This window comes from Falco rusticolus, chromosome 2, assembly GCF_015220075.1.
Source record: "Falco rusticolus isolate bFalRus1 chromosome 2, bFalRus1.pri, whole genome shotgun sequence".
NCBI lineage: Eukaryota > Metazoa > Chordata > Aves > Falconiformes > Falconidae > Falco > Falco rusticolus.
In genome coordinates this window covers 104,358,522-104,385,832 of record NC_051188.1, presented here as the reverse complement: position 1 = coordinate 104,385,832, position 27,311 = coordinate 104,358,522, and the positions used below count along the sequence as shown (strand labels likewise).

The 27,311-nt window shown below is 36.3% G+C and overlaps 1 protein-coding gene across 1 annotated transcript in view; it reads left to right on the top strand.

Annotated features, from left to right (window-relative positions):
- The window catches only part of NCAM2 (neural cell adhesion molecule 2), a 306,656-nt gene extending 281,297 nt beyond the window's left edge, over nt 1-25,359 (top strand). Inside the window, exons 16-18 of the mRNA XM_037378231.1 lie at nt 10,117-10,321; nt 14,698-14,817; nt 21,209-25,359. Of these exons, the coding sequence (XP_037234128.1) occupies nt 10,117-10,321; nt 14,698-14,817; nt 21,209-21,320 (437 nt within the window). The 3' untranslated portion in view covers nt 21,321-25,359. The remainder of the gene's footprint in view (nt 1-10,116; nt 10,322-14,697; nt 14,818-21,208) is intronic.
- The last annotated feature ends 1,952 nt before the right edge of the window (nt 25,360-27,311 follow it).

Sequence of the window (27,311 nt, the reverse complement as noted above, 5' to 3'; positions counted from 1 at the left end):
GTTCTGTGATATAGCAGTATATCAATAAGGAATATTATTCTTTACATGTTTTGATTTACAAACTGTTGAGTCTAAGGCTGGCTTCTTTCCTAATGAGGTTTTACTTGTTGTCTTTCTTGTTTCCAGTGTTTTGACAAGTTACTAACATTTACAAATTATTATGAATCCAAGTATTTACATAATACAACCTCACACATGATCCTTCATTTATTACAGTCGGGTTGTTAGAATATAAATTGCTGTCTAGCTGAATAGGAAAAATATTGCCCAGAAAAAGACACATATACTGCATACATTGGAAAAAAGGTTTTATGAGGTGTACAAAGCATACTGTTATCAAGCAACAATATAATGTTCCATTTATTTTTTGATGGAAGTATGAGGCCAAGCACTGATGTAAAAAATATGATGTGCATATGAAAAATATATATTTATAAGATAAACAGACCTAGTGGTTTAATTACATAAGTAACAATATGAATACTCAATTAGATTTCTGGGTCTTACCATGTATTATTTTTCCAGCATGCAAACCTCATTCACTAAATTTAATAGCTCCATTTATGTGTGTGAAAATTTAAAATTAACTAATTAAACCTAACAAACCAATTTAAAACAAAAAAAAAGGAGGTAATGGAGACTCGTATACAATTTGTGATTGTGCTAACAGTCTCCAATCTTCTATTCGTTGTCCAGAATGTTGATTTCTAATTGATTATTTTTTTCAGGATTTTTAGGAGGACAGGAAAAATACCTTTAACTTTTAGAAAGTACTTTAAACAATACCAAGACAAATGTACCTTCTGAAGTCTATGGCATCACCAAAATCTTTGCTAGCTGCATCTAGAACTCATTAGAGCTTACCACATTGTACTTAATCCATCCCATTTCTCCAGACGTACAAGGCTTCTCCAGTTTTCCTTTCATACTCATTTATCAGGCTTACTGTATAAGTGATGAAAATTCACAAGGAAAATCTTATTCCTTGTAATGCCAGTGACAACGTCCTAATAAAGCCAATGTGTCAAATATCAACTAGCAACTTTGCCTGTTTAGAAAGAGTAGCTATATGGAAGCTGTATGCTTGACAGTTATGTTAAGTTTAGGTGTTTTGCAAGAGCTAGATCAAGGAATACCTTTTCTTGTTCATTTTTATCTGTTCTAAAGTCTTGAGAAACTGTAGTAAAAATTCTTGTCACCATAGTTCCATTATGATGTATGATATTCTTATTAATAGTTCTGTATATCTATTTTACATTTAGCATTTTTGTAGAGGCCATTTCTATTTAATATTTTATTTTCATATAATTTTGATTATATTACATGTTAAGCGAGCTGTAAAACAAGCAAAGTAAATCTTACCCAGTGTATGTTTCCAACAGAATTACATTTGAAAATATATACAATGTATGAAAAATTACTTTTAAAAATACTGCAAGCACTGCAGTTCCTGTGAGTTTCTATTTTCAAAAACAGTATGAAAGGCAAGAAAAAGATCTGGATTTAAAGCAGTTTATTTTCATTTGTGAAACGGTGACATATTTTTTTTTTTAATCTCATTCCTGTTTCACTACCATTTTGCTCCACTGATTTCTTTTATGCAGGCAGTATTTTCTGTCATCTTTCTTCATTTTCCCTGAAGAATGTCTGCATAGTGTAATTGTAATGTCCCTCAGCATCTTTCCAAAGTGTCAAGAAATGTATGTAACTTTGTGCGTCTTTCATCTGTTGTTCAAAGTTCATTTTAGTTTATGCAACTTCTGTCTTCGTTTTTGTAATAAAGAAAACTGACTTAAACCGTTCCTATCTGTATTTTCTTTATTACTGATAAATGTTGGGTTTATTGTATTGCCTACATTATGTATTTTGTAACTGAAGAGATTTTTTATTGTTGCATCAATATTTCAATAGTAAACCTCAGTGTTTTATCCAGTAGTGACTATTAAAAAAAAGCAAAGCCCACACACTGAAAAAACCTCCAAACAATAAAAAATCATTAAAATTAGAGTTCCTCAATTTCTAGTTTGGTTCATATTATGTGGCTGCCATGGTACTCCATTAATGTAGCAAGTATGTGAAATATCTGTATAAATATGCAGTCTGAGCACTTGATCTGTACTGATTTAATCTGCCTGCTTGAATCCACTGTATCCCAAAAGGCAGATGTTTTAATACTGGGAGAAATTAGAATGGTACACGACATTTTTATACCAAGTACAACCCTACTGGCAGTTGTGGTTTTACTAGTGTAACTATTTCAAGTAAAAACATGCACTGTATCCTGGCAGCACTCATTAAACTTCTCTTTTTGTAGCTAATGCTATAAAATAATTATACATTTAAAATATTACTCCAATAAATGTTTCTCAAAACTGTTGCTTGTATTTATGTATGTCTTTTAGAGCTAAAAGGAAGTGCTGTCAAACCTGAAATATTTTATGAATTCAAATACAATTGGAACACAGTTTGGCTTTTTTACAGGTCTCCTGACTACAGTGCTCTGGTTACAGCTGTCACCCAGTATAAAGATGCAAAACTCTCTCAGATTTCTGTGGTATGTGCACAGTGAGATTTTGAATTATCCTAAATAACACAATTAAAATAATTTATCCTTTTATGTCAATAGCAGTACTGTAGCCACACGTAAGTGTATGTTTTCAATACCCATGTCAATCTTAATTGATCTGCGCAGCTTCTTAAAAAATCTTCCAAGAGACGTGTTCAGTAAATCTGCTGTCAGTGTTAATGGAGGAAACTGGGACACAGAAACTTATTCATTTCCCCATAACCTTCTAAAACCTGGGTGCAGAGCTGATGCCAAAACCTCCACAAAGCTGCTGTCGTTGCACAACATCTGCCCCCTCAATACACAGAAGAGCTGAGATCTCTGCAGGCTTTTCTGAGGGGTTTCCCATAGAAGCAGGCAATGGTAAAAAAATGCTCTTTACTACGGTAACTGAGTAAATGCATGAAAAAGGGGATGTAGCTTCCTGATAACTATTTATGCATGTTCAAATGCTTCTGAAGGCTGCTTATGGGTAGTTTGATGATGCCAGGATAATTTTTGAAAACTTTGCTTAAAAAATAATAAACCACAGCTACAAAGACTATTTTCACAACGCAGCACACTTTGTCTAGGTAATACAGCCTTCTTTCCGTTCCCTTCTTATCCCTCAGTGGATGCGGACAAGACATTATTGACAGGAACACTCAAGCTACCATTTGTATTACAACACTTGTTTTATTTAGCTATTTTAATTTATGTCTTTTTTAAGACACATTTATGTGAAAAATGCTGTAAAGTGCCGTTAAAGTAAATGAGAAGTCAAGTCCTACTTAGTACCCAGAAAGAGTCATAATAAAAAATTCACCTGTAAAATTTAGAGGGAAAAGTAATTCCAGAAAACTTGTTGGAAAGACATTCTTTGCCATATTAAAGAAAAGCTCCCTCACTCAGATAAGTTTTAGAAAGCCATAACATTTCTGATAGATACCATTTTACATATTTTCATTTCAGTGGCTCACATCTCTGTATCTGATAATCCTGGTGGCATCACAGGCTCCCTTAACTATGAATGCCCGTTGCTTCTGTGTGTCATTTTCTATGGTACACAGCCTCTTCTTTATGGCTCCTCTTGCTGCCAGTGAAACCTTTGAAACTCCACTGCAATCAGACTCAGATTTTGTTGGAGATGGTAGACAATGAACATATGTCAAATATGGGTAGAAGAAAGTTAGAGGAAACCTCCTCTTTAGTTATTTAGTTACATCAGGATCAGTAATGCTGTCCCCTTTATTTTTCAAAGCTGTGTGTCAAGCGTATCTGTCAGAACATATTACTCAGTCGTGCAGTACAGAGCACATATCCTCATGTGCTTGTACTCTGCCCTACAGCAGTATCTGTCCTACCAGAAAGTTACAGGAGAAATCACTCCGGAAGAAAAAGCATTAAAATTAATGTCAATTATAGCCTTGTTAGCATCTTTTTGTATTAAGGAATGGGATAGAAAAGAATGTTACTGTCACGGTCTCTTTTGCATCGTATATTACCTCAGTAAATGTTGCACAGAATCATAATAATTTTTTAAAAGTTGATGCTGCAACTGTATTGATTTGTTTATTTTATTTGAAGGTAGACATGTAGCTGCTGGGCACTTACCTGGCTCAAAAGCCAAGCTTTATTAGTTTAAATTGCTAAAAGCAGCTCATGCAGCTCTGGCTGTGGCAGCCACATTATAGGAGCTTGTTTAGGTGAGGCAGGGGGATCATTGGTTGTTTAGTCCTTTTTGTCTGCCATGATTTTTATCTCAGTAAGGAACAGGATTGCTTAGTAATGGGACGTGCTTGTACAAAGCTAAGAAAAGGTTCCTCTTCTAATTAATATAGTCTTCCAGCATCATCACATTCTCATGAAAATGCTGGGTATGAGTTCATGCTGGGTGCCTGTAACTTGTAAGATTTGGTGGGTGTCATACAGTCCTTGCATTCTGATCAGCCACCGTGAAGGAGTGGAGGAAACAGCTCTGTGGAAACACCTCTTGGACATTTCCTGTTGGAAAATGAAGGAGGAAGGTGTTTTGACAGGCAGTGAGCAAAGTTATGCAAGTCCCACAATTTATATATGTCCATTTTCAATACAAGAAAATGCAAATCATTAAAAGGCAGTGAAATACAGACATCAGACATAATTATTTTTAAGACAAATGGCTTTTTTAGCTGCTTTCAACTGAGAAATTATTTCCACTTATTGTGTACAAGTTTGAATGTACTTATATCCCCAAAATTTAAAAAAAAAAAAAAAATAAAAAAAGGAAGCATTTTGAATCATCTGGAAACAAATGAGTAATTGCAATGACTAAAATGAAGAACTATCCTTTGTGTATTTGCAATACTTGTACTTCCAACACCCACCTCATAGTATTTGTGTAAATTTTTATATCTGGGATAGACCTGTATTATAGATGCATGTTACCTATCTGGAATTCTATAACATTTCCAGTATACGCTTTTGATTTTGCTATGTTTTGGGGTTTGTTTGTTGGTGGTTTTTTTTCTCATTATATGGTTGCTGTTTGGATTTGTATCCTTTTCTTTGTCCCCTCTCCAGATCTTTATCTTGGCAATGCTTGTTCTAGTAATGGTCTTGGCCTTCCACTGTTATAGTTTTAACTGGTAGAAAAACCTTCTACAGCTGTTTAACTTTTTGGTACTACATTATGATTGTTTGGATGCTTATCAATGGATACTAATTTTTAAGATCTATGTTTTCAATTTTTTGAGAGGTTTTGTATAAGTATATACATTTTGTAAGCCTTTGATTCTAAGAAATGTTCCAGATCATATAAAAATTAAAGACAACATTCCTGGACAGTGCAGAAGTAATAAACCATCACGGTTGGACAGCCTTTCTAAGAGGCTTAACAGGGCAGTTCAAGAAGATAATAAACAAAAGTATGCTTTGGTTTCTGCTGCTACCCGGTGCAGTATTTTCAATTCATCATCTAGCTCATAATTTTCAACTATTTTAGCTCAAGACCAGTTCCTTCTTTAGGTTCAGACTAACCTAAAAGAAACTACAAACTTATGCATAATATCCCTGCACATTCAAATCTAACTGCCAGATGCTACCCTATAAGCATAGGAAAGTGTTTTATATCATTGGGGTTTTTTTATTAAAAATATAAATGACTGTAAAACGTTAAGGACGATGTAGAATCATGTCTTTAATCTTTCCTTTAATCTATGCCTGCTGAGCAAGAGGGGAAGGAAAGAAAAGCACAAAAAGGTGCTTTTATTTTTCAACAAAACACTGAGTGAGTGAGGTTGGAAGGGACCTCTGGAGGTCATCTTGTCCAAACCTCCTGCTCAAGCAGCGTATTCACTAAAAAGCTTGCAATTATTATTTTGTTGTACCAGCAACTGAATATATACAATGTGATCCTATAAGAGTACAGAGAAATTCTGTCACATTGAGGGACATACATTCATATAACATCAGTCCAAATATGTGAATATTGCATATTAAGTTCTTGCCTCTTTGTGCAGAAAAAACAGCTTTAGTTTTCCATGTACAAAGTGTACTGTATACTCTGTGTACATATGTAGATGGTGGCTCTCTCTTTGGACCTGCTTCCCTTTAGAGTATCTGATATAGACCCCTTAAAGGAATTTGCTTTGAATTTACATTTGAAGGTCCAGAAAATTTATCTTTCCAGTTAGTTGTCTTCACTGGGAAATTCTGGTTTACTTCCCAAAGCACTTCATTGCTCCTTTCCTATTCAAATAATGATTTGTGCAGAAGCGTTCAATTATTTTGTTAGAAGTTAGAAATACAACTTGCTGAGTAACTGGGAACTTGAAAATTGGCATTACTTTCTAGGGAATTTATAGAAACTTTCTTCAAATATATTTTTTATTACATTTCTGAAAGTTTTACAGTCTTTGTCCCATAAGTATTCATTCATAAACACTTATTTGAAAAAGTAGATGAAGTGACTTTGTTTGAAGTTGGCAGTTCCCTTCAGTATCATGGCAAAGTTTATTATATTATTTATGCCATATTTTATATAACAAAAAGCATATCATTTTAAATTTAGCACGTTTTTGAGAAATTATAACTAAAACTCATTCAGAACTATGGAACCTAAGGGTCTTTTAAATAAATAAATAAATAATTTTAAATATGTGTGTTTTCAACTAGAAAAAAGGTATATAATGTATAAATACTTTATTGTTGTAGAACACAAAGTGAAACTAGTATTTTGAGTCCATTTGGTACATACTGAAACACTGTAAAAAACCCCAAAACTTTGAAATCATTGCTGCTTATAACATTTTTTTAAATTCTTTAAGAATTATTGCAGTAAAGCTAATCCTGATTTAATTTAGGGCAAAGCTTTTTGATAACAAAGGTATTTTTCAAAGTTGGTTGAAAGGCTGTATCTAGTATGACATTCACATTTCATCCAGTCACAGAATTAGTACTTCTGTTAATGTCATAAGATACTAAGACAAAATTTCACGTTGGTTTGGTACCATAGATATATGAGGATATGATTTTTGAGAGCAGTCAGTAGGTCTGTCTGCTTTAATAGTAATTGGCATTAGTTTTACACCTTACTTTTGTGGGAGCAAATAGACCCAGCAAAAAGTCCCAGCAATTTAAGAAAGAACATAATTGAGCCAAATGATTTTTAAAAAATATATAATTTTCTATAGTTTTATTAATATTAAAATTAATCATTGCACAGATACTTTTAAAACACAAGACAGTCCACTTTCTGCCCCTTTTCAGAAGAAGAAAGTACATAAAGAGCCTAAGACAGGTGAGAGGCTGATGACAGCAACGTTCCTTGCTACGCCACAGGATGTGACCATGTTCCTGTCACTCCTTGAGGTGTGGGAGATAAAGGAGAGAAATGTTGGGAAAGTATTGACAATCTTAAGAAATCAAACTTTCAAATGTTGTGAAATAGAAACCTGTACAAACAAATGGGTTGCAAGTAGGAAAACTAGGAGCTGGGACACCCCAAGTAAGGCAGGAGTAAGGCTGGGGCATGCTGAATTAAAAGAAAATTATCAATCATAAAGAAATAGACAAATATGTACCAGTCAAATACTTAGGTTTCAGATGCCTCACCAATACCAAGAAGATTAAAAGTAAAAAACAAAGTCTTCCCCTCAACTATGGCAAATGGATATGAATATCATTGTACAGAGGAACAATATTATTATTATAAACTTTCACTTGCTAGTGAAAATATTGCGTAGGCTCTTCTGCCACTGAATCATTCAGGGTGGGATGCTTGCCACATCATAATGTTCCAGTGATAGTGGAAATGCTGTTTACATCAGTGAAAAATTTATTTCCCCATGGTAAAGACTTCATAATACCGCATTAAAAACAAACAAACAAACAAACAAAAAACTTAAAATACAACAGCAGCAAAACAACCCTGAATTAATCCCTTTAAAAATATGAATTAAAAGGCTCTTAATTTTTCTCCTACACATTCTCTTTAGTGTTTAAGAAGGTATAGAGATGAAAACATCACTGTATAATGTCTCTAGAACTGGACTTCATAAAATTTATTATAATATATTATAGCTGTTATTACAGCTGTTGAAATATATTTGAGCTTTCCAGTTCACTATAATAAAATATCTATTTATATCTTCATGACAATTCAGGCTGGTAAATACAAATGACTGAAGTTTTTAAAAAGTCATCAAGTAGATGGGTGGATGTATGGATAAAGTAAGTTTTGGCAGATCTATCTAAAATTACGATATTTAACTAGGAACCTTGATGTTAAAAAACAGAAAGATTGTGAATTCATGTGAAATGTCAACTTCCAACATTGCTGATGGGGCAATGCATGTTACATCATTGCATTGCTGTGCCATTGGTTTTGTGATTTATATAGTATTTTTTAAGTCTTTCTGAAGAAAGAAAAATTGTTTTGAATATCTGTCTGTTTATCTGCTTATCCATCCATGTAAATATATACATTGAATTCTAGCTTCTTGCTTAATAACATTCTGAAGAATAGTTCTATAATAAAACGATCCATACAAAAGACAGTGAAATCAATTGCATAAAAAGTAAAATGTTCTCTTTCTGTTGAAAAAAGTTTTTGCTTTTCCATTTAAGAGTTTTATCACATAGAGAAACAAAGCATATATTTCTATTGGTATGTATTAATTTTAAAGTCCTCAAGAAAATAATTTTCAAATTATATTTGAAAGGGTAAACAGATATTTTTTTAAAAAAATATTTAAGCAACAATACAAAAACTTAAATGATACTCTTAATCTGAAAAGAGTTCACAATGTATTAGGGAGGTGGAAGAAAAAGATGAAGATAATAGTAGTAGCCCCATTAAAACATGTATATTATATTACATTATATTATGTTTTGGTGTCTGTTACAACAGTATTCAAGTAATTTCCTGCCAGAAAAATCCTGCTTTTATTTTGGTAATGGGCATAGGTACAGCTGCAAAGGAAATATACCCCTCCGTTGCTGACTTACACATCACTCCAAGGCGTGGGAACACTAAGTGAGCGATGCTGATGTACAACACCAACAGTTCAGAACACCCAGTTCCACTCCCCTCTGGAGTTTGCTCAGGTCATAGCATCACACAAGGCAATTGTCACTAGCCAATTTCTGAGCTAGAGTGACACCTTGAATTAGCTGGGTGCATGAACCGTTACTGAGGTGACTATTCCCCTGCCTAGTTTATTGATCACATAGAAGTCCTATGCTTTATAAGGGTCATCTGGGTTCACAAACACAATACTTGTTCTGAGAACCACAGTATTCAAACCAGTCTGCAGCATTACTGTCTGTTACGGAAATGCCAGCTGAGTCAAAACATTCAAATATTTTTTCCCTGAGATTTGTAATGAAGTAAAATTAGCTGAGCATCAGCTTTCATAATACAAATGCAGAAACAAGATCAGGTGTGGAATATGTTTAGTTTTAAGTTTATGAATGTATTTTCAAGGCGCAAAACTATAGAAAATGAGGTCCTAACCCTGTAATAATTTAATAATATGCACAGTTTTCCTCATACTAATTTATTTAAGACTAAGCATGTGCAACTGTTTGCAGATTAAACAGCTTGAATTCATTTCATTGAAGAATTTTTCATTCTACTTAAATTTACAAAAGTAAATACTGTTTTGGCACTGTCTTAAACCTTCCAGTAATTCTGCTTAACACCACTGCTAATTAATTGTATTTGAAATGTGAAAAAGACAACTTAAATCAACTATTATTGTGTAGAACATTTAAAATATTTTTCCTAGGCTGCATACTGATACTCTCGGAATGTGAATATGTGGTTTTATTTGTTATTAATGTCATTTAATCTCCGTGACCATATTGAATTTTGGTGATGGAAAAATATATAGAAAAGATTTTTTTTGGTGATTTTTTATATCATGTTGAATACCTGCTTAATCTTCGGGACTGTTTATTTCCATTAATTTCTGAATGGTTGACTTCTAAACATCCTTTAGTCTCCTGGCTTACAGCTTAAAAGCTCTCGAAAATGCTCTTCTTTGGGATGAATTTTATTAATGAATTTCATTTTTTTTTCCTTGAAGACACTCTTTTTAATGGTCTTGGACTTGGTACTGTCATTGGCCTGGGAGTGGCAGCCCTGTTGTTAATCCTGGTTGTGACTGATGTTAGCTGCTTCTTTGTACGACAATGTGGATTGCTAATGTGCATCACCAGGAGGATCTGTGGGAAAAAGAGTGGTTCAAGTGGAAAAAGTAAAGAACTGGAAGAAGGAAAGGCTGCTTACTTGTGAGTATCCATCATATATTTCGGAAACTTCATTAACAGATAAAATTGGCTGTCCAACTTAGATGAAGTTTATGGCCATTTTGTTGTGTGGCAAAGGGAATTAATAAAATGTTTCTATTACATGGAAAGGTGTTCCTCTGAACTGTATAGAATTGTTTGTGATCAAATATTGCCTTAAAAGAAAACTGGACATTAAAAAGGCATTTGGCGTACCTGCTTTTAAGATGGTCTCTTTGTGCAGCTTGACATGAAGGAAATCAATCATAATGCAGTAATAGTTACAAGCACATCTTTGATCCATGAGGAACAGGTAAGAGAGTGTTGTAACTGCATTTCTGCAAGTCTTTGAGCTGCTGATACCCAAAACCTCAGCATATGGTTTTGGCAGCACCAGTAAATCTGGGAGTAAAGGAAATGGTAGCATAGAGAAAACTGTGAAAGAATTTGTCTTCTTGGGTGTAGCACTCCGTAGAAAATCTTGTTTCTTGCCTGTAGACTTCAGGAATAAAAAGTATTGGTGATTTTTAAAAGTAGGAGTGCTGACTTGGATGTGGATGAAATGCTGGTGAGCATGATTGTTCTTCATAGCAACAGTCAATAGTTGCTAAACATAAGTGGGAATAAACAATCCTGATTCTCACAAATACCCTTCAGTAGTGGCTACTTCATCAGACAAATCAGAATTAACTGTTCATTTATGTGCAAATATGTTCCCTTAAATGATAAGGGTCGACGGTGAGATCTCTGGTGAAACAGTTCAAGGACTGATTGCATAAAATAGTAGTACTTCAAAGACCCAATGTTTACAGGGTTTTCAAAAGGTAAGCTGGCGAGAGGATGGCTTGGAGTGCTTCATTTTAGGCACTTCCATTTCTTTACTTAAAAAAAATGCCTAATTTCCTCATTATGTTCTTCTGATAGACTTATGCATGCGCTGTAATATTTCTGAGAATGCTTTGTGTGGTTTAAATAACATTTACTGGTCCAATTCCAGTGTGCTCTAGCTCTCCCAGTAGTCAGACCTTGCAGTTCATTCTCCTGCAGCTTCCCAGATCCCATCCTTCCCCAGATGCCTGTACGGCAGATCAGATGTTGCAGCCCTGATTATTCATAGCCGATTGGGCTTCTGTGTTGTCAGTAGTGGAGGTGTGTCTTTTTTTTTGGTTTAGTTCTTGCTATTGGGATGCAGAGACTGTCTTAGGTAATGATTATATTTCTTGGTTGGGTTCTCAACCCTTTTGGAAACATCTCTGTAGAACTAAATCAGTCATAAGCAGGCACAGAGTATTTACATCAAATAATGCTTCTGAATAGAAGTTATGCCATAAAATAGCTGTTTCCTAATTCTCTGCAGCTTTACTGTAAGAGAATGAATAACAGCATATTTTTCTACTGTGTGAAGCCAACATGTCTGGGTCAATCGAATCAAGATGTGAAGCTTCTGGCTGTGACTCAGCTGTCTTTTCCTATTGAGCACAACACTTCAGTTTATGCTTTAATTTCCCATTCAAGAAGTGACCAAATATGAGCTGGTGTACGGACTTCCCTGAATGGGAAGACTTTAGGGAGCTAAAGTTGCAAATGTCACCTGACAGCAGTTTATACCTTGCTATCAGCATCTCATACCCAAATGCCATCCCAGACTGTCCCAGAAAAGCATAAAGCTGGTCACTTAATTCCTCTATTACACTTCTTTTGCAAGACCAATTATTTTATTTCTTATTTTATTATATTTCTTTCCTTGTTGAAGTGATCTTCTGTCAGTAAGAACTTAAAATATTTGGGACTGTTCTTATTTTAGCGTGTTCTCTGCATAAATAAAATGTCAGGCTAGAATTTTAAGACAGGCTTGAAGAGCCAAAATTTGAATCTATTTTGTGCCAACTGCTGTTCCCTAAAAGACACTGACATTTCCCGGTTTTAAATATGTCAGTTTGCATTCTGGATTTTTGAGTGGGTTTATGGTACAGTTCTTTGTTACATTTTGGTTGTAGGATATACATGTAGTCGTTATGTTCCATATGTAATGAATATAGATGATACAATGCTGTAACATTCACAGAGCCACCTGGAACAGAAATTACATAATGCCTTTCCTACAAATCAGTTTCCCTTCTGTGGAATTTTTAATTGTTTTGCAGTTTGTACTTTCTCTACAGATCAATTCCTCATTCCTCTGTGAATGCTGTTTATGAATAACTTCTTTTTTAGGCTTTTGGTCATGCAATAATGTATGTTTCTCTGTAAGACTGTAGATAGACAGACAAGCCAGGTGGAACTTGCCATTCCTTCCACCAGTCCTCCTATGATACATTATCTTTTCACAGATATGAAGTAGCCATGACAGTTCTGTGCATCATCTACAGAAATTAGGATTGTATCCATTTCTGTATCTTAAGGTAGAATTTCACTTGCAGAAGTGAATAAGCCCATACAGTTGTGTGGGGTTTTTTAAATAACCAGAATCTTTTACTTCTACCTATTAATTCTTCCCCGGTCAACTTCTTGGCTACACATTATCTGTACTATACTCAACCAACAAAGATTTTCCTTGAGCATACCTGCCAGTATAGAGTTTTCCAGGTGCTTCCTGAAGAGATGGATTATTGCAGTTGTAACTGCCTGTTTAACAATTATATTTTCAGGAAAAATTTGAAAATGTGAGATATGAATTAGACAAGGGTTTAGCTATGTCTTTGCTATGGCACATAGCAGTCTGACTGCTCTCTAGAATATCACAGGTCCAGAAAATAATCTGTTAAATAAAAAGTGATTATCTGTAACTCAGTTACCCTGTGTTTCCAGACTGCAGCTGATGAAGTTCCAGGATACACTTCCTGACCTGATGACAGGGATTAAATATTTACATGAAAAGTGGTTATATTTTGGAAATATCAAATATATCTTCGGTATCTTTCGATGTACCTTTTGAGAGTAAAATTATATGCAAGTTAATCAGTACTAATATTGTTAATACTTCTGTAACAGTGAGCAGTGATTTCCATGTCATGGTCATATTATTGAAAGCCCTGTGGAGAAGGACTTGGGGGTACCAGTGGATGAAAAGCTGGACATGAGCCTTCAAGATGCACTTGCAGCCCAGAAAGCCAATCTTACCCTGGGCTGCATGAAATGAAGTGTGGGCACCAGTTCAAGAGAGGTGATTCTGTCCCTCTACTCCACTCTGGTGAGACCCCATTTGGACTACAGTGTCCAGCTCTGGAGTCCTTAGTACAGGAAAGACATGGACCTGTTGCAGTGAGTCCAGAGGAGGGCCATGAAGGTGATCAGAGGGCTGGAACACCTCTCCCACGAGGACAATCTGAGAGAGTTGGGATTGTACAGCATGGAGAAGAGAATGCTCCAGGAAGACCTTATTGTGGCCTTTCAATACTTAAAGAGAGCTTATAAGAAAGATGGAGATAGGCTTTTTAGCAGGGGTTGTTGTGATAGGACAAAAGGTAATGGTTGTACAGTGATAGAAGGTAGATTTAGCTTGGACATAGGGAAGAAATTTTTTGTGATGAGGGTGGTGAGACTCTAGAACACGTTGCCCAGAGAGGTGATAGATGCCCCATACCTGGAAACATTCAAGGTCTGGTTGGATGGGGCTCTGAGTAACATGATCTAGTTGAAGATGCCCCTGCTCATTCCAGGGCATTGGGACTAAATGACCTATAAAGGTCCCTTCCAACCCAAACTATTCTGTGATTCTGTGATTATCAACAAAAGCATGACAATACTCTCTGCTTCATCCTCCTTACAAGTCATTGTCCGATTAGCACAAAGTTTATTCATTTACTTATATGTAAGGTACTAACTTTTGTTGCTAAATGGGGGAAAATATGACACAGAAACAATGAGTTTCTTCTAGCAGTATGAGCAGAAGGGACTAGATTCTTAATATACAAGGGCTCTTTACCCTGTTCTGGCAGCCAGGATTGTCACAGTCTCAGAAGATTAAAGTACATACCTGCAGTGTGTATACTAACATACAGGCTCTTTACACTGCCAGAAAAGTTCAAGCATATCTAGGCATCAAGTCCTTTATCTGTTATACTAGGCTAGGAGAGTTTACATCTATCCACATGAACAGGCCATCGTCTTATTATTTAGTCATAAACAAAATGCTCTTTTGAGATGCTAATCCATTATGTTTGCAGATTTTTGTAAGTAACCATGGATACAGGATGCTTTGAAGACTTCAAGGAGCTGGGAACACGCTGTCAAATGTGTCTCAGTAGTGGTAGTCACTGATAATTAGTTCTGCCTTCTCTTTGCCGACTTTTGAGGGAAGGGACCTTGGTAATTAGTTCTGCGCAATGTATGTGGTTAATATGATGATATGAATCTAGGACTCTTTTAACAATTTTTAGGAAAGATGGATCAAAAGAGCCAATAGTGGAAATGAGAACGGAGGATGAAAGAATTACCAGTCATGAAGATGGGAGCCCAGTAAATGAGCCCAATGAGACAACACCTCTCACAGAACCAGAGTAAGTAGCCTGATGTTCTCCAGAGCTTCACACAAGTCCCTCCTGACTGCATGGATGCACGGGGCTTCCCATGCTCTGGGAAAGGGAGATACACAGCATCACCAGAGCAGTGTGCTGTGGCAATGCAGTGTAAAAGTGTGATTTTAATTGATCTAAATCATGGTTCATCACATACAGCAGCTGAGGTTATCACTAGATTTTTTTCTCTTCTTTCTGTGACCCAGAGTACAACCACATCTGGGCATTTTCCAGCCCTTGGCAGTGCCGTGGTAGCAGCAATCCTGCAACAGATCTTTTACACTACCACCTGTTTGGAACTTAGCAAGTATCCAGGGAAAATTTCTAGCCTTCCCTGCTGCCCTAACTCCCAAGGAGCTCCTTCTGTTCTCTTGGTGAAAACAGACCTTGTGTCAGGGCAGAGGGTAGAGGCAGCCTGCGCTGCCCTCCACAGCCCACCGGTCCCCCCACCCATGGACCAGGAGCCCCACATCAGCTCCAGCTTTGTCAGCAGCCTGTGCCCAGCCCTGGCCCCAGTAGGAGGCAGACCTGCACCCCGCTGCCACCCCCAGCTCTGCCTGCTGTAATCAGGGGCTGGAGTGTGAGGGCAAGGCTCTGCCTGTGCTCTGTGGCTCTCGTGCTGCACCAGAGCTTGCCCCTGCTGCTCCCAGCCAAACTCCAACCCACATGGGGAGCCATGGCCAGCAGAGGCAGGTCACAGCCCTGCCACCTCCTCTCAGCCCCAGCACCTGCAGTTACCTCGCACCCCCAGCCCTCCTGACCCTTCAGGGGTGGCTGAGCAGGAGTACAAGGATGGTTTTAGTCATTTGCAACTGATCTTTACCACCTACCCAGCCATTATTAACCACTCTGTGGGAAAAGTTTCTTGACTTTCAGGAATGTCCTCAGGCTGAGTCACACACAGATCCCCACAGGCACCCTGAATGCAGGGCACAATGATCCCATGCTGCAGAAACCCAGCTTCCCACAGGGTGGTCCTGCTTTCAGTCATGTAGCTGAGAGTTTAGCTTGGTATTTAAGTCCATGTGGTGTAATTGGATTAATAGTGCTGAAGGGCAGCCCCTTTGCTTGGTTCCCTCATGCCCCCTTCCCGCCCCCGTAGGCTCCTCCCAGCACAGGGCTGCAGCAGTTCTCCCCTGGGCTTGCAGGCCCTGGCTGCCTCCTGAGGCACAGGGACCAGCCTCGGGCTCCGGGATCCTGGGTGCCAGTGGCCAGGCCCACTCCTCCGTGTTTCTGCTCCAGCCCCTGGAACAGATTAAACTGGGTGGAGTGGTTTGTGTTTGTACCTGAATAGTGCTTTTCAAATCCTGTGTGGAGGATAAAGCGACATTTGTGATAGGGCACAAGCAAGCCGGTATTTTGCTAAGCTTACTATTACAATGAGAGCTTCTGAGATTTTTTTTTTTCTTCTGAAAATTTAGTTTGAAGAGAAACTAGTATTTTAACAAAGATGATGAAAGTACCTTTCCTTCTATTGAGAGCCAACCCAGTGTTGTTAAAAAAACATGAACTGATTACTCAAGAGTTTAATTTCTGAGCCCCCAAATTTGATTGATTTGAAATTATTAAAGAAAGCTCCAAATTTTTCTGATTTGAGCCTAAAACTTTTAATGTGTTGTGAAAATCTCCTAGTTAAATCTGTCAGGGCTATGAAGACACTTCTGTATAAATACAGAAACTCATCTGTTGATTATTTGATGGACCATGCTGTTTTTTAAAAGGAGAGGATGTTCTTACAAAACAGTCTTTTGATCTTTCTGAAAATTCACCAAAATTGCCTTCCTTACCATTATCTAGAACTGCAAAAGCCAGAACTTTTAATAAGGGAGAAGCCTGTCTTACTCATTTTTGTTGGCATTTGTACTACATGAGAGGGTACTACACTGCACATTAAGCTATATACTTCTTTAAAAGAACCTGTACCTGAAAACTTCAAAGATCTGGTAATTAAATAATTATGGAATTTGTTGAATGACTAGTTATATGTTTGTTCTTCATATTAGAATTTATAATGAGGTGCACTGTAGAGAGCCTGCAGTTTTCTAAGGAGTCAGGAATGTAGTTATAAACATTGCACAAGTCCAGTGAGCCTTGGATATGTTAGTGGCCAAGGCACAAGGGCCACCTATTTTCATGCTTCAAGACTATTTGTAGCACAAGATCTTGCAAATACAAATGAGATGCATCTAGCAAGGAACATGATATCAGCAAAGATTAAGTTCAGTTCTTCCTGCTTGTCCCAGTCATTAGAACAGCTGACAGGAGTGAACTATGAGAAAATTAAAATAAAAAATGTGTTATTATCTTAGGGGAGGGAGAAAGAATCAGTCACTAGTGGCACGAAAAAATAACCACATCATAGGAACAACTGATAAGGAGTTTGATGGGTATTATGTCCTTGGGAGAATAGGACTGCTAAGATTAATAATTATGACCGTTTCCTCCTTGGTAATTTCATCTCCCACAACCAATGGCAAAAGGCAGCAGTCCAAGGTACAGCTGGACAGAGGTCAGCTAAAGGTTCAAGACAATGTCACATAGGAAACCAAAGATGAATAGAGCATCACACAATCAGGACATCTGAAAGGACACTGGTACTAGGAGAACATGGAAAGACCTTCTGCTCAGACACAGGGCATAACTGATGAAACACAGAAGCAACAGAAAGTATGGGTGAGATGTCACTGAAGGAAAGGAGGACACAATAGGGTAGAAGTCTCTCCGTAGGAATAACAAAAAAACACATCGTCAACAGCAAGGGCTATCAGCCAGAAATGGCATATGCTGGGCAGGGCAAAGATGACATGCGGATCTTGGAGCGAAGAGCTTAGTCTGCAGGAAGGAAGAGTTTCAAGGACCTTCCAGACAGGCAATGTTCATATAAGGTGGGATTCATTCTAATTATGGCTGCCCTAAAGGTATACAAGATTAGCTTTCAGTTTAAATTATATGAAATATTTTGAATAATTAGTTAAATTGTTTTGAATAACACCAAATTACACTCAGAACTTTAAATGCACTTTAAGCATTTGTGGGAAATAATTAATAAAGAGATTACTTCCTCTTATAAAAATAGAGTATTTTTATTATATTGCTCAGCATATTATACAGCAGTCTAAGTTTTACCTTAACTCAGATGATTCTTGTTAAAGCCACGTTTGGGATCCAGTCATGACAGATGAGCACAAAGCACTTTTACCTGCAAGTCAACAAGTTTTAATAATGCTGGCAGGAAATCAGTTTAAGCTGTGCATTTCACATTATGTTTCTGAAATATGATTAAAATACCGCAGCAATGTGGGACTATAATTGCACTTAGTCTGACATTATTGTATTTCTAATCTAGGTTGAGTTTTTCTTAGCATTAATGAAGCTGGGTGAATTCTGGTATCAGAATGGCTAGGAGACATTTTACTATAAAACAGGAATGTAAACATTCTATTTCAGGTTTTGTATGTGTAATATAAGCTGTCTATTGCAGTTAGGCCACATGCAGTGCTGGAGGGAGTCAATATGATTAATGCTCGGTAATAGCTAGCATCTGATTAAAGCAAAAGAACCTTTTAAAGTTCTCTAGTCATCTGTTTGGTTTTGGGTTTTTTTTTTTGGTTTGTTTGTTTTTTTGTTTTTTTTTTTCAAAAAAAGCATTTATCATATAATGTTTTAAGATTTTAAACTATTACTCTGACCAGCTGAAAAATACAGAATTATTTCAGATACTTGTAGCTAAATAAAAATTAAGGGTAGGCAAATTGGTGTAATTAGAACATTTAAAGTTTATTTAATTAATTAAAAGAGGAAAATGATTGAATCCGTTAATATAGATTGAATATTAATTAATATTTTAAACAAATGGAGAGAAAAATTCCAGAATAACAAAAGAGTTATCATAGTCAAAAAGGATAATGTCTAATAATAACTGAAATGATAACTTCACATCACATCATAAAAAAACCCACAAGTTTTCGAAGACAATAAGGTCAAAGAACAGTGAAAGGACATTTTGATGAGGAAAACTTGTGTCCTGGTTTTGGCTGAGATAGAGTTAGTTTTCTTCTCAGTAGCTGGTACAGTCTGTGTTTTGAATTTAGTATGAGAATAATGCTGATAACACACTGTTTTAGTTGTTGCCAAGTAGTTCTTACTCTAAATCAAGGACTTTTCAGTTTCCCATGCTGGGCCAGTAAGCAGGTGCACAAGAAACCAGGAGGGAGCAGAGTCAGAACAGCTGATCTGAACTAGCCAAAGGGATATTCCATAGTATAGAATGCAATGCTGAGTATATAAACTGGGAGGAATTGGCTGGGAGGGACCGATTGCTGCTTGAGGACTGGCTGGGCATTGGTCAGCAGCTGGTGAGCAACTGTGTTGTGCGTGTGTCAGTTGGGTTTTTTCCTTAGTCTTTATTTTTCTCTCTCCCTCTCCTCTTCATTAAAATTATTGTTAGTGTTGTTGTTATTATTATTAATATTTTTACTTTATTTCAATTTTTAAACTGTTATTAACTCAACTCACAGGTTGTACCTTTTTCCGATTCTCCTTCCCATCCCACGATGGGTGGTGGAATGGGGGGAGTGAGTGAGCGGCTGCATGGTACTTAGCTGGGGTTAAACCACAACAACTTGTGAAACTATCTATTTGTAGTTGTTTGGGTTTTTTTTTCTTTTTTCTTCCTTGCTTGCATTGAAAGCGAGGCTAATTTTATTACACTGTTTGCATGAACATGGATTTCAGTAATATCTAGTATCCTTCAACAGGGTTCTAGTAAATCTTCCTATTTCAGGTAATTTGAAATTATTTCTAACATGCTCTTAATCCACTTCTCCAAAATGAATTTATTTAAAATTCCATACATTATATTCTTTCAACTGTCCAATTTTTACTTTGACTAAATACTTTCTTCCTTTCAGCACCACCTTTTGAGCTATTACTCTGCCTTTATATAAAATTAGATAAAATTAAGTCTTTTTTTTAATAATAGTTTAAGTGCTTTGCATTATCAGGCCTTTAACACAGGTGCCTGCTTACCTAAAATGCATCTCATGAGCTGCATTTCCTCTGCCCCAGTGTTTTATCATCTTTTAAAAAGAGATTTGTATTGATTCTACTGTTTCCATTCTTTCAACGATCATGTTGTGGGCTGAAATCTGTTTCCTTTGGGTATGCCATGTGAAGCAGACAATTATTAGAGACCTCCCTCTGTGCTCAAAGACAGCTGATATATATCCCACATATTTTACTGTAGTAGTACAAGTTAGTCTTGTCTTTGATTTCTCTCAGATACAGGTTGTGCCATTGTTTAACCTCTAGATAAACAACATCTTTCTTAGTTCGTTTCAGACAGCCTAAATTTCATAACACTGGGAATTTGGGTATTTCTTTCTTTTGTTTGTTGTTATTAAACACGGTTATTACAAGACATTCCTAAGGGATTCCTCAGATAGGTTTTGAACAGTATATTGCTCTTTGGGATATCAAAGCAATCACAGTGGAAGTTTGCTGAAACATTTAACAGTTATAATGAATAAAAAAGGCATATGCATACTATTCCCTAGTTAAAAACCAGAAAGCAAACCCAGAATGGAATCATGATTAACAGCTTTTGTGCCCAGGAGACATTATTACAGGAATGTCTGAGTAAACCATACATATTTTTGACAGCTAACTACTGGCAGTAGGGAATCAATGATTTTCAAGACCTTTTTGAATGAAATCAGTGTTTTGTCTTTCCTGTAAATTAAGGGTGGGGACTCTTGCCACTGGAATTAAGAATTACAAAACTCTACAGGGTTTTCACTGAGTTAGTCTTAAAAGAGCTATGAGATTGTGCGATCTAGGGAAAATAAATTGTAGAGGTTTCTAAATAATGAAATAACTTCCACTACTTCCCTGTGCTATAAGAAGTTCTTTCCTTCATCTGTGTCTTGGCATAACCTCCAATGATAGATGTCTTCTTTTTTATATAATTGAATTTACATTTAGAAAAAGAGTACAGTCTAGATACAACCAAAGGCTTGACTGTAAATGTTTCACAGTATCCTAGGGAACGTACATGTCTGTATTGTCTTGGGTCAAGTTATTTGGCATTGTATTGTTTCTTTTGCTTTATTGAAGAAACTGCATTTTGAGCAGCCACAGTGTTCTTATGGTGTGCCATTTAGCTTTTTCTGACTTTATAGAAATGGAAAGAGTTAATATAAATCTATTTAAAAGCAAAGTACCTTAGTGCTCATAATAAAATAATTATACATTATTTTAAATAAATTATGTTTCTAGAAACACTGTCAACTGTCTAAACAATACTTAAGTTGTAGACTAAAATTCCAGATTGTGTTATATATGTGTTACCATGATTCTTCTTTTCTCCTGATAGGAAGCTGCCACTAAAGGAGGAAAACGGGAAAGAAGCTTTAAATCCAGAAACCATAGAAATCAAAGTTGCTAATGACATCATCCAGTCAAAAGAAGATGATAGCAAAGCATAATAAGATAAACTACAGCTGTCTGGATAATGCATTTGGATTGAAGTAACCCTGTGACCAAAACTTTACAGCTGACCTTAATTTCTTGGGAAACTTAAGCTTGGAATAGTTAGTACATGTGTACATATGATGAAACAGTTTCTGTCTACAGTTCCTTTCTATTTTTTGTTAATGGTTTTAGTATGTAGTTTTGCTGACACCAAGTCCCATGGTATAAATTTGAAAAATCTGCAGAATAAGAACTGTAATTTATTATATGACAAAGTATGTCTATTTAGAAGATAGTTACAAAGCACCCCTAACCACAAACAACCCATCAGGTCTCTTCAGATCTACAGTGCAAGCTACATACATAAAGTGTGCCATATACTACTGTATTTGTTTCCATTTATAATAAAACAACAGTTCAGGTTGCCTTTAAAAAGAAAGAAAACCAGTCCCAGTATAATATTTAAGACCTTAGCACTGGCAGACACTCAGTAGTCATTCCAGCTGTGCTTATCACTTGAAGCAAACAAAAAATAAAAGACACTCTTCAACACAGAGCCAGCTCCACCTGCAGTTTCACCTAGGTTCTTCAGTAAAACAGAAAGTTGATAACCAAGTTGTACAGATTGAAATAAAATTGGCTAAATATATTGTAGCAGTATATTGGTCTTATCCTAACTACATGAGTGTGACTCTGAAAGGCTCCAGGATTTTCAGTGCTTCAGGTTTTCTGTATTAAAGTTTTGGAGGCTGCATGCAAACTAAAATGCAGCAAAGGTATAAAACCTCTTTTTTATCATAATCTGGCTTCAAGTGAAACCTTACAATAAACACAAGCTCAAATTAATTGTTCCAACATATATATTTATACATATATAGTATTTTTTCTTCTTTTAGTTCTAACCATTTAGTCAAGGGATAAAACTGCATTTTAGTGTAGTAGATACATTTTCTCCCAAAATCAGTACGTGAATATTAAAAGTTTGCCTTATTAAAGTAGCACTTGTTCATTTATGATTTCACACCCTTCATCTTAACAAAAAAAACCCAGTAAGAACAGATAGAAAGGAGGACTTTGGCTAAACAGTTAGGAACAGTTTTAAATTACTAGTTAGTAGCATCTTGTATTAAACAAAATACATTTTTTCCTGTGGAGCATTCCTTAATAAAATCTTTTTTATTATTCTGGTTAACATGCACCGCTCTGAAATTTGACTGATACAAAATTCATTCATATTTTTTATCATTGATTTAATGGTGCCACTAACTGGATGTATTTTGTTTCCATTCCAGCATACTGTATTTACTCTTTACCACTCTGCGAAATCTTGCTTTGGAAGAAGTAGATAAACCATATGGAAAACTAGATTGGAAAAATCTGCTTATCAGCATTAAATTGTAGAGTTCCTTGTGGATTTTCCACGTCAAAATCACACCTGAGTGTAGCTAAGGTGTAGCTTTACTCAGCAAATTACATCCTCTCCATGCTGTATCTGAATTTTTTTCATATTTGAAGTCTTTACGCTTCCCAGTTTCCCACAGAATGTTACCAATCCTTAGCTGATATTTCATAGTGATGGCAAAGTGGTTGACTTTTGTGCAGTAAAGTTGGAAGTGAAATGTAAAGAGTGTCCTTAAATTAGGAGGAAAATAGCAGGTTAACCTTGTTAACCCAAGCTTTTGTGCATTTGGAAGAACTGAGGAGGATATATTTAATTCATAGATCTTTCTTATTTATCAAACAAATAATTTTATGTTTTTTTCTTTTTCAACTTTTCTTCACTTTGGGTAATATCTACAATGAACCAAATAGTTGAGGATAGAGGCATAGCACTGGTGTGGCTAGGATAAGAGGCCAAGTTCCCACAAAACCAGTACCAAAGTGAAAAGAATGGGTAAGAAGAGATTACAATGTGGAATGAAAATCATGAAAGAGAATAATGTCTTCAAATAAGTTTCTTTAAATGCTAAGGCACTACTTCTGGGTGAAGGAGTGATGAAGACGTTCCTTTATGACCTCTCACTGTAACTCCCATGTACTGAGCAGCTGGTACTACCAAATAGCTGCTAATCTATTAAATTTCTGTCCTGTTTCTTTGAGTAAGTACACACTGAGCAGGACTACCCCTTAATCTGTAATTAAGAGAACCAGTTGTCTCATTTATATATATATGAATATCTATTCTTTCTACAAAGTATGTATTTGCAGCTGGGCTTTCTCCCTCTATCAAAATTCAAGGAAGGGACCTGGAAAATTCCAGCAGTTGAGAATAATGTGGTTGGTGTGGCTTCAACATTTGCATCCCACATCATCTCCGACAGAATGAGGATGAAGGTAGGAAACATCCTCTTCTACCTGCCTTCACAAAGTTAGGTGGTGCCATGCATACTCATGTAAGTCAAGCTTCACTAGGCAAACGGTGCTTTTTCTGAAGCCAGCAAGATCATTTGCACAACAAGGTTCCTATACAATGTGGGCAGAGCTAACAGTGCCTAGGCTCAACTATAGATGCATTTCAAACTTTAGTGCTTCTTATTGAGACTTACACATATAAACTTCATGACCTAACAGCTATGTATTGTTTTTGGGGGGATTAGGTTTGGGGGTTTGGTGGGGGGGGTTGGTTTTGGTTGGGTTTTTTTCCCTGATATTGCCTTTAATTACAATGTGAAGGAATTAGAGAATTTAAGAGGTCTCAGCACATTTATTATTAATATACCTGTGCTACTCTTTACAAGTAAAATATACTGCAAAATTATTTCAATATCAGGATCAAAATCATTTCCCACTATGTTAGATTACAAATGAAAAGCTATTTCCAGAAATATTTCTTTTCTTCCTGCTGTTAAGTCTCTTGACAGTTGGGCTATGTGAGGGCTGAGAATTAACCAGTTCTACACTGATGGACTGTCCAAGCATACCTTTTGGTCTGTGTATTAATAGGTTATCTCTTGTGCTTTGACTCTGTGCTGTGCAGGAGAAAGCCAAACTATAACTATGAAATAATACTTTAAAACACTGATATTTGAAAATATTTCCAAATGAGGGACAGCGCATTGTAATTTTTAAGATATGTGTAGAACTGGAATAACATAATTTCTTTATTTTCTTTTCCTATTCTAGACTAAAAAGAAAAAAAACAGGTATCTGTATAAATGTCACTTTTACTGTCTAAAAGTAATTTTAAGTGTTAGTATGAAATGTCAGAAGAGTTGACAAAATATAACTATTTGTAAAAGTAATCTGAATTGTTACACTAACATACTCCAGGGACAAGGGTGGGAGGGAGCCATTTAAATTATTCATGATGTGGAATGTGGCAGTGACAATCTCTCTTCAACAAAAAATAAGGAGTAAAATCAAGTAAAATGACTTAGAGCTTCTTGTTATTATTTTTTTAGTAGAACTGCATTCTGATTTACTATAATCGTAACAAAAGTTTTAATTAATGTTTTACAATTTAATATACAAATGTACTCTGGAGAGTTTTTTCTGGGTTTATTTGGGATTTTTTGACTTTAAGATATTTTTTTTTGTGGTTGCAGAAATATTTACTATTCTGGTGATGCTAATGCCTAATGTGACAAAGATTAATTTTTTTAGGCCTCAGTCTTGCAAGAAATTTGTGTTGCTGAACCCACCCCTCGTATGGCACCCCACTGCCATCAGTTGGGTCGATGTAAGCAGGAGAATCAATGTACTTTCATAGGACAGCTTGCAGGATTGGGCCTAATTTCTGTCTCTTCATAGATATATACAACGTAGTTACACAGTGATAGTCATCTACAAAGGCTGTTTGACAACAGTCCCTGGTATAGTGAATTCCACCTGCTGTCTTCAGCCTCTGCATTGATGTTCATCAAAAAAAAGTGGCTTTTTTTATATGTTGGTAATTACTTTGATTATTTATTTAAGTGCCAATCATAGAACTGTAGTATAATAATCATGCCATTTTTCTGTTTCCTAGACCAGATAATGGAAATGTATTTGTGCCTTTTGATAGCATGCCACTCTGCTTTATTAAAGAAAAGTCTTCAATAATTTGTCTACAAAGCCTGTTTAAAATATTTGAAAGCTTTACCATGACATACTTTTCTACTCAAATACTCATCTAAAGTGAACTGGAAGTAGTATTCTCAAGTCACGTAAATATTTTAAACACAAAATTAGCAAAATCTATTGAGATCACAATTCTAGTGAGGGTCATAGTAGGTGTATTGCTGTTGAAAAGATTCAAGTAGATGGAGCACGAGGGGTGTGTAGGGGTGTTTTGACCAATTTATCAAGTTGAAGAGTCAGATAGAAAGTCTCCTTAGTTCTATTTAGGTACTTTGACCTAAAACATTAAAATCTTTTCTCAAATCTGAGAGATGATGTGGAGCATCTTCCCACCATTTTACCTCTGGAGTAAAACTGCAGTGAATATTTGTTTTGCAGTCATTTGTGGCCTCACCATCTCTGTGTAAGCTGTCATAGGAAGTAATATCTTTGTAGAGTAATTGTTGTGTCTGTTGGGTGAATTCACTCCTGATTTATTAAAGGGCCTCCAAAAAGACCATTTACTGAAAAAGCTGAAGACCCCCATTATCAATTAATCTATGGAGGGGTGCCAAGAGTGCTGCAAGAAGGGACACAGTGGAATCCAGGTCCCACTGGGCTTAAGACACAAACTGTCCTCAGTGGGGTCTGAATTTCGTCCATCCATCTCAGCAAAGCTCTGCATGTCCTCAGCTTATGGACTCACTTTTGTGAATCAGACTTCTAGTTGTAAGTGGAACTTAAATATCCTGCCAGGCTCCTGCCAACATTTTACACAGAGGAGGTTTTCCTATTAGGAGTTTGTACTGATCAGGAAATGTTGATAAAAACACCTGATCACATCTTTATCCCATACATTACTAATGCCCAGAAATAAAATAAAGCATCCCTCTAAATAATGCATTGTGATTGCGATACTTCTTTAGGCAAAGACGAAAACATTCTAAGAAGTAATGTTTCTTCTTAAATCCCTTTGTTTAACTTCTGATACTTGTACTGATTGGTGCAAAGCTACCATGGTTAAATAAATCTTTTTTAAAAAGAATCTACCCCCCTTTTCAGATTTTTTTCATATCATTTCTTGGAGTACCCAATCCACTTGACAGCAATTCTGTAGTGGTGGGGGAAAACCACTCACTAAGTTTTAAGTGATCTTCAGTACTTCCACTGTGCATATACATGTGTTCTTTATGTCGTTTTATTTGAACCTGAGCCAAACATAAGCCTTTCTATTACAAATTTGGCTTTGGATCAGGTTCTGAGAAATCAGTTTACTAGTCTCTCTTTCCTCTTAACAGGCATTGTGAGCTTCATGATGTTTGACTTTCAAACTTGATTATTGGCCATTTTTAGCCCAGAGAAATGAAATAAATATTTATTGCCAAATTTGTATTGGCATCTTTTAAGTCACAGGTGAGATCGGGAGCGGGTGAGATGACCAGATGCAGTGCCACCAGAATTCAGGAAAGCCACTACCAGAGAGAACAGGTGCCAAAGAGTGAGCCGAGAGAGGGCTCAGATACTGGGAGCATCTCTTGCTAGAAGTGACAAGGGAAATGGGGAGCTACTGAAACAAGAGGGCTGTGAAAACCAGAGGAGGGGGAGCATTAACCCTGCTGTATCCTTTAACTCTACCATGTAAGTAGGCTATATTTTTACAACTAATATGCAGGGTTGGGGAAAGGGCAAACAAACCCTCAGAGTCTCTATAGATCAGTGACAAATAGATAAGTCAGATCCCCCCAGGAGGATAATTTCATTGCTCATGGTGTAGAGTTCTCACTAAGGATTTTGAACTACTTAGATAAGGGTTTTTTTTACAAAAAAAAAGCTTTCCTGCTACAATGAGCACTCAGTATGTATTTGTATGCTGTGTACAATATAAGCTAAAGCATACCATATATTGTTTTTGTTATTCCACACGTTGTCAACAGCCCACTTGCGATATATACCACCTGAATTCTATA